The following is a 12,704-nucleotide window of genomic DNA, read 5'->3' as shown; positions in this document are numbered from 1 at the left end:
ATTTTGCCCCTAATTCCCGTGAACAAAAATGCTAGGAGCATGAAATCATTCAGGCAAGCTCTGTCATCAAGAGGATAAGATTTTTTGCACCAGAAGCCCAGTGGGAACATGATAGAAAACTGGCAACAATTACAGATAAAGTACATAGTAAAGTCCTCAGGGAGGAAAGAGGAAATGTAATAAGATAGATGGGTATAATTTTTACACATTTATGCCCAAACCACAAATGTGAATTGTCTTTAATTGCTACAATATATAAGCATTCTTACTCATGTGTTCTGTCAAAAATACTAAACATATAACTTCAAGGCAATTCACTTATTTCTACATTAGGAGCAGAATTTTTTGAAACCAAAACAGACATTCTCTACAAATTAAAACTTACAATATAAAATACTGTCTCCATTTTTAAAACTCCTAAACAATATATTCTAACCAACCAACTCCAAATGGTGAAACAAAAGAGTGTGTCTGTTTGCTGGTATGTTTTAATCAAGAGAAAGAACTACCTCCCAATGTAACAGTAAATTGACAGAGATTAGAATTGTAATTGTGGCTTTCCTTTCCAATAGCAATGATCAAAAGTTTCCCATGTTTGATGAGTAAAATTTTAAATTATTTTTAATTTATAACAATTTGGTAAAGTTAAAAATTTTATATTACTTAATTCTGAAACAAATTATACAAGATAATACAAAGACTGGTTTACATTGGCATTACATTTAAAGATACTTTAAGAAGAACACTTATTTTAAATTATTTTAAAACAACATCATAATCATATAAATCTACTTTTCTTACCTTAGTAAAAAACGTTATTTTTAGTTCCATTATATTAAAAGCAAACATAGCATGTGCATCTGAATTGCACAAGTGACTGCAGCTAAGCAGATACTTTAAAAGGTATCGTCGGCTGGGCGCGGGGGCTCAAGCCTGTAATCCCAGCACTTTGGGAGGCCGAGACGGGCGGATCACAAGGTCAGGAGATCGAGATCATCCTGGCTAACATGGTGAAACCCCGTCTCTACAAAAAAATACAAAAAAACTAGCCGGGCGTGGTGGTGGGAGCCTGTAGTCCCAGCTACATGGGAGGCTGAGGCAGGAGAATGGCGTAAACCCAGGAGGCAGAGCTTGCAGTGAGCCGAGATCGCGCCACTGCGCTCCAGCCTGGGTGACAGAGCAAGACTTCGTCTCAAAAAAAAAAAAAAAAAAAAAAGGTATCATCTTTGTTAATGGTGGACCAAAATCAATTAGGTGAAATTTCATAGAAATAAGTATACAGCTTTCCACATAGGTTCATAAACTAATGTAGACATATAAAATATGTAAAAATGACTTAAGAGTACTTCGTGTGAAAAAGATCCATGGTTTCCAAGTAGCATACAAACTCAAGACAAGCAGCAACTGAAGAGAAGTTCCCTATACAAATCTGAGAAGTATATTGTACTTTGTGGTATGTGGAGGACTGTGTTAAATTTTAGAGTAACATTTTAAAGAAGACATTTTCAAACATGTAGTGGAAGTAGTCGGTTTGACAATGTGAAGACAAATCATATCAAAAATTACTGAAATATATGATGTTTTACCTAGGATATTTAATTGGTGGGGTGGTAGAAGCTTTTGTAAAACATCAACCTTGTGCAGGGAAGAAAGAAGGCAGAATTGAGGCAGTGCTGAAATTGAGAGTATTAAAAGGGAAATAGTGCCATTAATTGAAAGAGTGAATAATGAAGCATGAAATAGGGAATAAAAAATTATACTGAGTTTAGTTTTGAATGTGTTAGGACCATTAAAATATCCAAAGAAAATATTTAAGAAGCAGCTAAAATTTGCAGTCCAGATGTCAAAAGAAAATAAATGGACAAAAAGATATAAACTTATGGTTGGTTGCTGAAAACAGAAGTATTGATTAGATCATTCAGATACAAAGACAGGATCAATAATATAATCTTGGTAACAACCTACACTTAAGGAACAGAAAAAAGAAACATCTTTGAGGAGGGGAACAAAGCAAGGAAAACCAAGAAACGACATTGTTCTGGTGTCAAGAATTGTGAGGGACCTAAGATCATGCACTACCACAGTTTCATCAAGGCTGCAGAAGACAAAGATCCCAAGTCACAGATAAGGACTTTATTACCTATGACACAGGAAGCAATACCAGTATCAACATATTTGCATCTGTTCCCTTTGCCCACAAGTCTCACAGAGGTGATTGTGTGCAGGTTTCTTCAGATAGCTGCCTGTACATGCAGTGAATTACGTAACAGGAGATGAACCCTAAGTTAAGGAACCAAATGTTTTATAACAGTAAGCATGCTTTCTCTTTGCTCCAGAATGAGACATGACATTTGTCTTCCAAGGCTGTTCACTATAAGAACATCTTTGAATAGACAGTCCAAAACAAAGGGCAGTCAGCACCTCCATTCACAAGAAGTGCAAAAACAAAAAAGACCTATCAATCAGGGGGTTCCCAACCCCTGGGTCATGGACCCGTACCAGTCCATGGCCTGTTAGGAACTGGGCCACACAGCAGGAGGTGAGGAGTGGGCAGGCAAGCAAGCATTACTGCCTGAGCTCTGCCTCCTGTCAGATCAGCAGCACTATTAGATGCTCATAGGAGCACAAAGCCTGTTGTGAAATGTGCACGCAAGGGATCTAGCTTGCACATTCCTTATGACAATCTAATGCCTGATGATCTGAGGTGGACAAGTTTCATCTGGAAACCATCCCCCACCACCCAAGTCCTTTGAAAAATTGTCTTCCATGAAACAGGTCCCGGGTGCCCAAAACAGTTGAGGACCACTGCTATAGAGACTTGTCTCTGAACACTTAGAAGCCAAGAGAGACTAAGGATCGAATAGAAAGGGTATGATCAACCACAGCAGTAAATGCTGGAGACTAAAGAGGATGAATACCAAATGAAAGGAAGGAAAAAAAAGGTAAGAAAGGTAAAACAATATGTGTTGTCAGGTATGTTTCAGGCTGATACATTATTTCACGTCATTTATAAGAATAAAATCAGACCAGGAAATGGAAGTTACAGTCCAGTGAATAAATAATCTAATAGTAATTAGAACTATCTTACAGAGGAAGATATTGGTAGATATTTTCTCTAGTGGTAGATATATGCAGAAGGAAAAGGAAGAGGAGGAAGAAACAGAAATAGAGAAAAGAAAAGGAGGCTAACATGTATTAAGAACCTACTATTTATCTGTCAAATTTATACCCTTGAACATCTGTCATAAATGTTCATTCATTTATTCATTCATTCAACAAATGATTTCTCATGCATTCTTTGTGCATTAATCAATGACAGGCCCTGGAGATAAAATGGTAAGCAACCAGTGATTAATTCTGCCCGCATGGAACTTACTGTCAAGTGGTAAAGACATATATAAATATACACCATCTTAACAGCTATGAAAGAATGTAAAAGAGGTACTTAATTAAACTGAGTGGCTTGGGAGGGAGTAGGGAAAAGGCAGAGTCACAGAAGGCTTCCTTGGATAAATAATAGTTGAGCTGAGATCTTGAGACTGAGCTGGAAATAAACAGGTATAAAAAGGGTAAGGATGGTTGTGAGAATCCTAGACAGAAAAAACAGTATATGTAAATACATAACCACCACAGAGAACATCAAAAAAGGCCAGCAGAGCTAGAGCAAATAGAGAGCAGGAGATATGTAAACAGAACTCCTAACACTGTCTTAGAAATTGAAATGACAGACCAGGCGCAATGGCTTATGCCTGTAACCCCAGCACTTCAGGAGGCCGAGGTGGGTGGATCACGAGGTCAGGAGATTGAGACCATCCTGGCTAACACAGTGAAACCCCGTCTCTACTAAAAATATAAAAAATTAGCTGGGCATGGTAGCGGGCGTCTGTAGTCCCAGCTACTTGGGAGGCTGAGGCAGGAGAATGGCGTGAACCTGGGAGGCAGAGGTTGCAGTGAGCCAAGATCACGTCACTGCACTCCAGCCTGGGTGACAGAGCGAGACTCCGTTTCAAAAAAAAAAAAGAAATTGAAACGATGGCCTAAATTCTTTTGATTCTAAGCTGATAGTAATTCATGGTCATTTTATATCCCTAAATAGCAGACACTCCAAAATTTATTTACACATTAATACCATGATTAACAAAGACTCAGAACTCTTTAGCAAGCAGAACCTGCTACGAATCATACACAAAATATAGCATAAGAAGAGCCAAAGTCTATATTAAAAAGACAAGGGAGTCCGGGCACAGTGGCTCATGCCTGTAATCTCAACACTTTGGGAGGCCAAGGCGGGTGGATTACATGAGGCCAGGAGTTCAAGAGCAGCCTGGCCAACATGGTGAAACCCCATCTCTACTAAAAATACAAAAATTAGCCAGACACGGTGGTGCGCCTCTGTAAGGCATGAGAATCATTTGAACCCAGGAAGCGGAGGTTTCAGTAAGCTGAGATCATGCCCACGGCACTCCAGCCTGGGCAAGGTTCTATCTCCAAAAACAAGAAAAGGGGGGGGGGGAAGAAAAATATTTAGAGCCTCATTTTTATTTTTATTTATTTTTGAGACAGGGCTGCATTCTGTCAACCAGACTACAGTGCAGTATGCGATCTTGGCTCATTGCAACCTCTTCCTCCCAGGCTCAAGTGATCCTTCCACCTCACCCTTCCCAAAGTGCTGGGATTACAGAGATGAGACACTGCACCTGGCAGAACCTATTTTTAAATGTTTTACATATATCAGTTATAGTCACCAAGTGCTTCTACCTACAAAGGAACCAGTGAAGCATCTATTTCCCTATTTGACCTGTTGTATCTATACAAAACTAAGAAATGTGACATTAAATGGTTCCCCTGAGTAGTAACCATAAATACAGAATGTGTGCTGGCACATTGTATTCTAATAAAAGCATTCAGCTCCTTTGCTGTTAATCAGAGTTTGTCAAGTACAGAATGCAATCAAGGAGGGAAGAGGGGTAAGTGTAAAGGGAATTGCTGAAACTTCAAAGACAAAGCAATGCTGTAAGATCATGACAGTGTGGCTCTTTTGACAGTGCTTAATATAAAGTAAAAAAGGAGATCCTTTACATTAGGAACTTTTAAGACTGAAGGATGTAGTGTTCAGTGAGGTGGATTCTAAGGTTAAAAGAGAAAATGATAAACAGCCCAACACCCAACATGGTGGGAAAATGTACAGTTAGAAGTTCCAAGTTCTAGTTCAAAGTCTGACTTGCTAGGCAATTGGACAAGTCATTGAACTTCTAGGCATCTATTTCCTCCTCTGCAAGGCACAAATTATATTTTCTCTGCCTAAAACAGTTTTGATTTGTAGGCAAATAAAATAATTTACACAAATGTGATTTTTTAATTGTAAAGTACTGTTTTTATGAGTTTTACTAATACCATTAATATTTCTTTCCATCATAATTCCAAATCCCCATTAATAAAGCTGTCCATTCCCTCACATTCTCAAATCACAGTCGAAAGGCTGCCTAGGTAATTAGCTCCTCTAAAAGCTCACTTTCTAATTGACTTTTACATAGCATCTGCAACATTTGCTGGTCCCCAGTTTAACCACCCATCCCCCTCAATTTGAGTATATGCACAAGGGGCAGCTGTCTTCCACACGTCATGTCATGACCCTAAAAAAGCCAGTTAGTATGATCATCATTCAAATTCTATAAGCCCATGGGAAAAGTTCATTAACAACCTCACCTAGACATCTATCTGTATGTGAAAACACAAGCAGAGACCACTCATGCTTCCCTTTAACAGTTCACCTAAAAGATTTAACCACCTAACATCTTTTTCTTCCCTTAAGCTTCTGGAAAGATTTCTGTCTCTATTCCATTAGATGCTTCAACTTCAAAAACCAAAGAAAAGTAAATGTAATCATCAGTTACTAGCTTATTCATTCAATAAGTATTTATTGTTAGCTTATGTGCCAGGTACTGGTCTAGACATTGGGAATACAGCAGTGACCAAAAAGACACAAAACATCCTGCCCAAATGAAGCATAAAATTCTAATAGCAGGGGAAACAATCAACATTATAAATCATTAATATATATAGTATGGTAGATTCTGATAAGCACTAAGGAAAACTAAAGAAGTGTAGAGAAATAATTAAGAAGTGTCAATATGTGTGTAGGAGACAGAGAGAGAAATTTAGATATAACGGTCAGGAAAGTACTTGCTGAAAGTATAATACTTTAGTAAAGTCCTGAAGGACTGTTAATGAATTATTAATTTTTTCATTTAAGATTTACTTATGATTTGTCTATAACATCAGTCATACTCACATACACACCCAATTTAAATCTTGTTATAAGAACATAAGATTAATCCAAATTATTTTAAAACTGGCATAAAAATAGTACTTATTAGCTCTCTAAACCATATCATAAATACCTAAGCCATGAATGTGGGTGGCAGTTCTAGGGTAGATGAAAAATTTAAATTTAAAAATGCCCCAAATAAACTATGTGAATGTAGTTTTAAGTTAAAATATATTACATTTTAGGTTTAAAACATACCCAAAGGAAAATTTTCAAAGCACTAAATACATGATCACATTAAAATTTTACACACAAATCCATAAACATACCACTATACATAACACTAATGTTGCAGATTAGGTGAATTTCCTTGACAGCAAGAAAAAGTTAAAACTTTATAAATATTATAGGTGTCACAGATAATTTTTCCTATACTAGTTTACTTTTAGAGCCATATAAAAAGTTAAAAACACAAATAAAATTTTGTGACCCTAGAAACGCATTTAAATTACAAAAGATAATATAAATATTGTTAGAAGAACAGATTATTTAAATACACTCAACTTATTAATTTATTTTAATTGTATATATGGTAAAACAAGTATTAGGAGTTCCTGTCTAACTCAAGAATTTTCTTCAGTGGCAAGATTCTAGTAAGATTAATCTCTTCTTAGGTATCAAAATTGTAACTGAATGGTCTGGTCATTTTAGTATCATCTTAGGTTTATTATTTGAAAACAAAAATTATTATATGGGTAATTCTATAAAGAAGTTTACTAAACAATATATTTAAGGAACATGATTAAATAGGATTAACAAAGCCATGATATTTATCCACCAATTCCTTCTTCCTATAACCATGTTAGACAAACCACATAGGCCAAATCTGGCCCACTTACTGCTTTTATAAATAAAGCTTTATTGAAACATAGTCACATCCATTCACCTAAGTCTTGTCTGTAGCTATTTTTGTACTACAACAGCAGAAATAGTTGAGATAGAGACTGTATGGGCCATAAACCCTAAAATATTAGCTGTCAGGCCCTTTAATAAAGTGTTTACCAATCCCTGCCTTAAAAGATTGGTAAAATCTTTTCTCCATAGTGACAGCCCTACTTTGGATCCTGGAGTCATCCTCTAGTCATTCGTTCTTTATGGTTTCATAGCCATTCTTACCAGGCTGAAATCTTATTTTTGAGGTGTGCTGTCCTTAGAAGCATGCTGACAGACAGCATCCTTAGACTCACCTTTCAAATACTAATTTCCAGTTTTCAGTGTGGATGCCACTCAACTGCAAATATTACCATAATATATTCATCTTTCAAATGTTTTGTGTCCCTCTATATATTCACTTGTGTACTGCTTTATTCAATATTCACCTCTACATAGTCTCTGCTCAGTTAATTGCAAATCTTTTCATAGTTTCTACTTGAACATACTAGTGCTGAACAAACTTTCTATAAGCTACAGTAGTTGTTGAATAATATTAATGAAGCTCTACTCTTAAGCAACTATTTGAAACTACTCACTGGCCAGTTACTTCTAGAGAGAAAATGTGGACCACCTATCTTTTAAAACAAATGTCTATATTACTATCATATTGCTAGCCTCATTGACTGAATACCCTGACTTTGCTAACCACATACTGGCTAAGTGAATTCATGGCTGATAGTGATCTCTACCTATCATACATTTTTCTTGTCTCAGTCTTCATTGATCCTTCTGATACCTCCTCTCAATATGAGAGGTATAGCTCTGCTATTACGGTGTAGAATAAAATGAAATAGATTCTATTCAAAGTGCTACTAGAAAAAAATAAAACTATAAAATATGAGATAATGACCTCTGAGATTTTTTTCTCAGTTCTACCATCAAATCTTTTCATTCCTAAAAAATTATAGAAGGTAAAACCACCTAATTTACACATGACAAACTGTGGGTTACAAAGTGCTACTATCCCTAGAAAGTCTGCATTATAATGATATGCTATATTTTAACACTCAGTTGTTCCTTATATAGGTGAATCTGAAGTTAACCACTATACATACAGCTAAATTCTCTCATATAAATAAAATCATTATTATTTATAAACACATTTCAATTAACAAAAGTGATACAAAAATTCTTAATCTAAATTTTGAAAAAGCACAACTGCAGAGAAAGCCAATTGACAAAAATAGCTAAAAAAAAAAAAAAAACCAATTTTAAAAGCCTTTCTGGGAAAAAAAAAAAATGCAAAATAAGGAAATAATGATAGGTTTGTACTTACCAGAATTGTGGCAGTAGTCAATATATTGTGGAACTTGGATTGTGAAGGCCATCAAATCTGGAGCTAAGAGAGACTCTGGCTTTCTACTCTCATTGAGCCACTTGGTGCCATGAAGGTCTTTAGTGTCGGAAGGACCCTGAAGCAAGGGAATCAACTTCTCTTTTCCATTATCAACTGAAAAGAAATATTTGTAAGACAATAACAAAAATAAAACATGAGTCACTTGAGAATGTTTGATTTTAAAATATACTAACACCATAATATAACATTTCTATTTCATTTGATATTAGCTATACATTTAATTATACTGAGTTTCATAAAATGTAAAGCATTTTTAACTCTTAAGTTTTCATATTTGCTAATGAATGCAGAACATGTCCAGAAAAGGTTATAAAAGGAAACAACACACTGTCTTCTACAAATTAAATGAAATCTGGACCTTTATAAACTTACCTTAAAATCAGTTTGCACTGAAAAAAATCATAAATAGTTTTAAAAATATATTATGAAATAAAATATTGGTAGGAAGGTAAAGTCATTTGCAACCAAAATTTAAAAACAATTGGGTCTCCTATTTAATTATATTATAACAACAACAATTTAATTTTAAGTGTCTTTTATATATATACACACACACACACACACACATATATACACACACACACCTCCTATTCCCCCAGAAAGTAAAATAAACATTCCTTTTTCTCCCTCATAACCATTCATAAAACTAAGTATTTTTGCCTAAATAAAAATTAATTTGTTAAAGTCAAGAAGTATCATCCTGGCACAATTAGAAAAATTTCTAAGTAAAAATTTAAAATGTCTGATTCATAGAAACAATGAGTAAATTCTTGTTTCAGTAACGCTCCTTGTAAAATGCAAGGCCAATTCTCCTATACAGGCAATAAAGTTTTACACGGTCCAGCTGCACATACCTGGGGCTTTGGCACAAATTTTTATTGATCCCATGGTCCCAGAGGCACATTTGACCAATGATGTGCTGCAGTACTTCAATTCAACATTCTGGATTGAGCCTTCAAGAGTTGGCAGGAGATTCTTAGATTTCACACCTAATAAAAGAAAACTGCAAATGTACTAGCCGATTGAATTTAAATAATTTTTATACTCCTTCACCAAGGCATTTAAACTTAATTATACTTTAACTATCTACCTCAGATGTTCTTACAGTATTTGTGTTAGGTTTCATAGTTTAGTGTTTCAGAGGTGAAAGGATGCAAATTTAAAATAAATGGTCTGAACTCTTATAACTATACTTATGCAGTCAATTCTTGATTAGTCAAGCACAAGAAATAAAAGTAAATGTACAAATACTTTTAAAAAAACAACAAACAGTTTTAAAAATCATATTTGGCTTTAGAAAACAGAGTAAAATTTTTATTTTTAAAACAAATCTAACTTATACAGTCAATTTAGGCGAAGACTTTATTATTTTTTTTTTTTTTTTTTGAGACAGAGTCTCGCTCTGTCACCCAGGCTGGAGTGCAGTGGTGCAGTCTCAGCTCACTGCAATCTCTGCCTCCTGGGTTCAGACAATTCTCCTGCCTCAGTCTCCCTAGTAGTTGGGATTATGGGCGCATTCCATCAGCCTGGCTAATTTTTGTATTTTTAGTAGAGACGGGGTTTCACCATATTGGCCAGGTGGGTGTTGAACTCCTGACCTCAGGTGATCCACCCACCTGGGCCTTCCAAAGTGCTAGGATTACAGGTGTTAGCCACCGCGGCTGGGCCTCACTCAGGTAGTTTTATGTTTAAATGTCTCCACCTAGGCCGGGCATGATGGTGCACACACCGTGGCGTGATCTGCCGTGGCGAGCGGATCACGAGGTCAAGAGATCGAGACCATCCTGGTCAACATGGGGAAACCCCGTCTCTACTAAAAAAGAAATACAAAAATTAACTGGGCATGGTGGCATGCGCCTGTAGTCCGAGCTGCTAGGGAGGCTGAGGCAGGAGAATTACTTGAACCCGGGAGGCAGAGGTTGCAGTGAGCAGAGATCGCGCCACAGTACTCCAGTCTGGCGACAGAGCGAGACTCCATCTCCAGGAAAAAAAAAAACTACCTGAGTAAACAAATTCTCTGAAATATCTTGGTCAGGTGAAATGAAGAAACAGAAACAAAATACAGATCGAGGATGCCTTATCCAAAATACTTGGGAGCAGAAGTGTCTTGAATTTTGGATTTTGTTGAATTTTGGAATATTTGTATTATATATTTACCAGTTGAGCATCTCCACTCTGAAAATCAAAAACCAAAAATGCTCCAATGAACATTTCCTTTGAGAGTCACGTTGGCTCTCAGAAAGTTTCAGATTTTAGAACATTTCAGATTTTGAATTTTCAGAGTAGGGGATCACTCAACCTGTAACTCAAATAGCTCCTGTGTTAAAATACAATAGCTTATAAATAAAATTCACTTGCTCTGTGTAGATAAATAGGAAGCAAATAAATGTTTATCAATTAACCAAAAAAGTAGATATTAACATCTTTATTATATACTACTTGCTAAAGGATATAAAAGCACAGAAGGTAGTGATTCCCATAAATAAATGGTTAGAAAAACAATCAAAAGGCAGAACCTCATTTTGATCCTTACGGGTAGGTGAGAATTATACAGGCAAAGAAACCTTAAGAATATTGACAGTATGGACAACCACCACTAAAACGATGATGATAGTGATGATGATGTTGATGATGATAATGACAATTAACTCTAATCAATTAACATTTACTGAGGACTTCAGTATGTGTTATGCACATTATCTCATTCAGTCCTTACAACAGGCCTGTATTATAGATATTATTATTATCTTCATTTTACAGATGAGGATACAATAGATTAGAGAAGGTAACTAATTTTTGCCCAGAGGACAAAAGTTACTATGTGAAAAATCTAGGATGTTTAACACAATCTGATCCCATCACAGAAGACTTCGTCACTCATTTTGCCAACTATTCACGAAAACCTACCAATGTAATTTCGCCTATTTTTCCCTTTCCACACTTTGGTTAAATAAATTCCATCCTTTGTTTTTGAAGCTTCTTTAACTATGTATGAATAGTTAAGAAGATCATACACTTTCTATGATAGCTGTATTAAACATTCTAAACTCCTTGACTTTAAACTTTAGGGTATTCAAGAAGACTCATAATCTCTCAAAGAAATTATGATTCAGTCATCCTGAGCTATGGCCCAGAATTCTGCTATTTAACAAGCACATTAAATGATTTGCAAATGGTTAGAGAATGTTATCCTGAGAAATACCTTGTCCCAAATCAACCCTTATGATATGGTTTAGCTTTGTGACCCCACCCAAACCCCATGTTGAGTTATAATCTCAAGGTTTTAAGGGAAGAACCAGGTGGGAAGTGACTGGATTATGGGAGCAGTTTCCCTCATGCTGTTCTCATGATAGTGAGGGAGTTCTCACAAGATCTAATGGTTTTTAAAGCATGGCACTTCCTCATTCGCTGGCAATTCTCTCTCCTGCCACCATCTGAAGAAGGTACTTGCTTCCCCTTCGCATTCTGCCATAATTGTAAATTTCCTGAGCCCTCCCCAGCCATGTAGAACTGAGAATCAATTAAATGTCTTTCCTTTATAAATTACCCAGTCTCAGGCAGTTCTTTACAGCAGTATGAGAACGGAATAACACTTGAAGCTATTAATTTGCTAATTTGCATTTTGTCTTTATATAACTGTGTATGATTGGTTGCTATTTTCCAGTATTTGCCACCTGAATTGTGTCCATTTGAAGTGGTATCCATTATCCTCTGAGAAGGAGTTCTAAACCTATGGTCTATAGCACACTTTAAGGAGTTCATTACACCTATGAAATGGTATCTAAAACTTTATTTATGCATTTTAAAGCATTTTTTAACAGATTCTCAAAATTCATGTGTCAGGAAATTTAATATCTCAGAAAATTAAATGATGCCAAAAATGCTAATACAATCATCATCATCATCGTAGTAGTAGTAGTAGCAGCAGCAGCAATAAAAGCAGCAGCAGTAGTATCAATAATAGTAATCATAGCACTTAAGATTCACTGAGCACTTACTGAGTGCCATGCATGATATCGTTTATTTTATTTATTTGGCACACACAAAATAATCCTTAGGAGCTATTACTATTTTCATTCTATATAT

The 12,704-nt window shown here is 35.8% G+C and overlaps 1 protein-coding gene across 35 annotated transcripts in view; it reads right to left on the bottom strand.

Annotated features, from left to right (window-relative positions):
- VPS13B (vacuolar protein sorting 13 homolog B) overlaps nucleotides 1–12,704 on the bottom strand; it is an 857,597-nt gene that overhangs the window by 581,257 nt on the left and 263,636 nt on the right. For 33 of the 35 annotated variants that reach the window (XR_012416560.1, XR_012416558.1, XR_012416559.1 and 30 more), the window contains 2 exons: nucleotides 9,473–9,607; nucleotides 8,538–8,711 (listed from right to left, as the gene is read on the bottom strand). Coding sequence is in view for 27 of the 35 variants with exons in the window: in XM_073999176.1 (XP_073855277.1) it covers nucleotides 8,538–8,711; nucleotides 9,473–9,607 (309 nt within the window). In the remaining 8 variants the exon portion in view is untranslated. Of the gene's footprint in view, nucleotides 1–8,537; nucleotides 8,712–9,472; nucleotides 9,608–12,704 lie in introns of those variants that run through there. The other 2 variants (XM_073999199.1, XM_073999197.1) reach the window with 1 other exon arrangement.

This window comes from Macaca fascicularis, chromosome 8 (assembly GCF_037993035.2).
Source record: "Macaca fascicularis isolate 582-1 chromosome 8, T2T-MFA8v1.1".
Taxonomy (NCBI): domain Eukaryota; kingdom Metazoa; phylum Chordata; class Mammalia; order Primates; family Cercopithecidae; genus Macaca; species Macaca fascicularis.
Note: the sequence above shows the minus strand (reverse complement) of the source record. Positions and strands in the feature narration are given on the sequence as shown.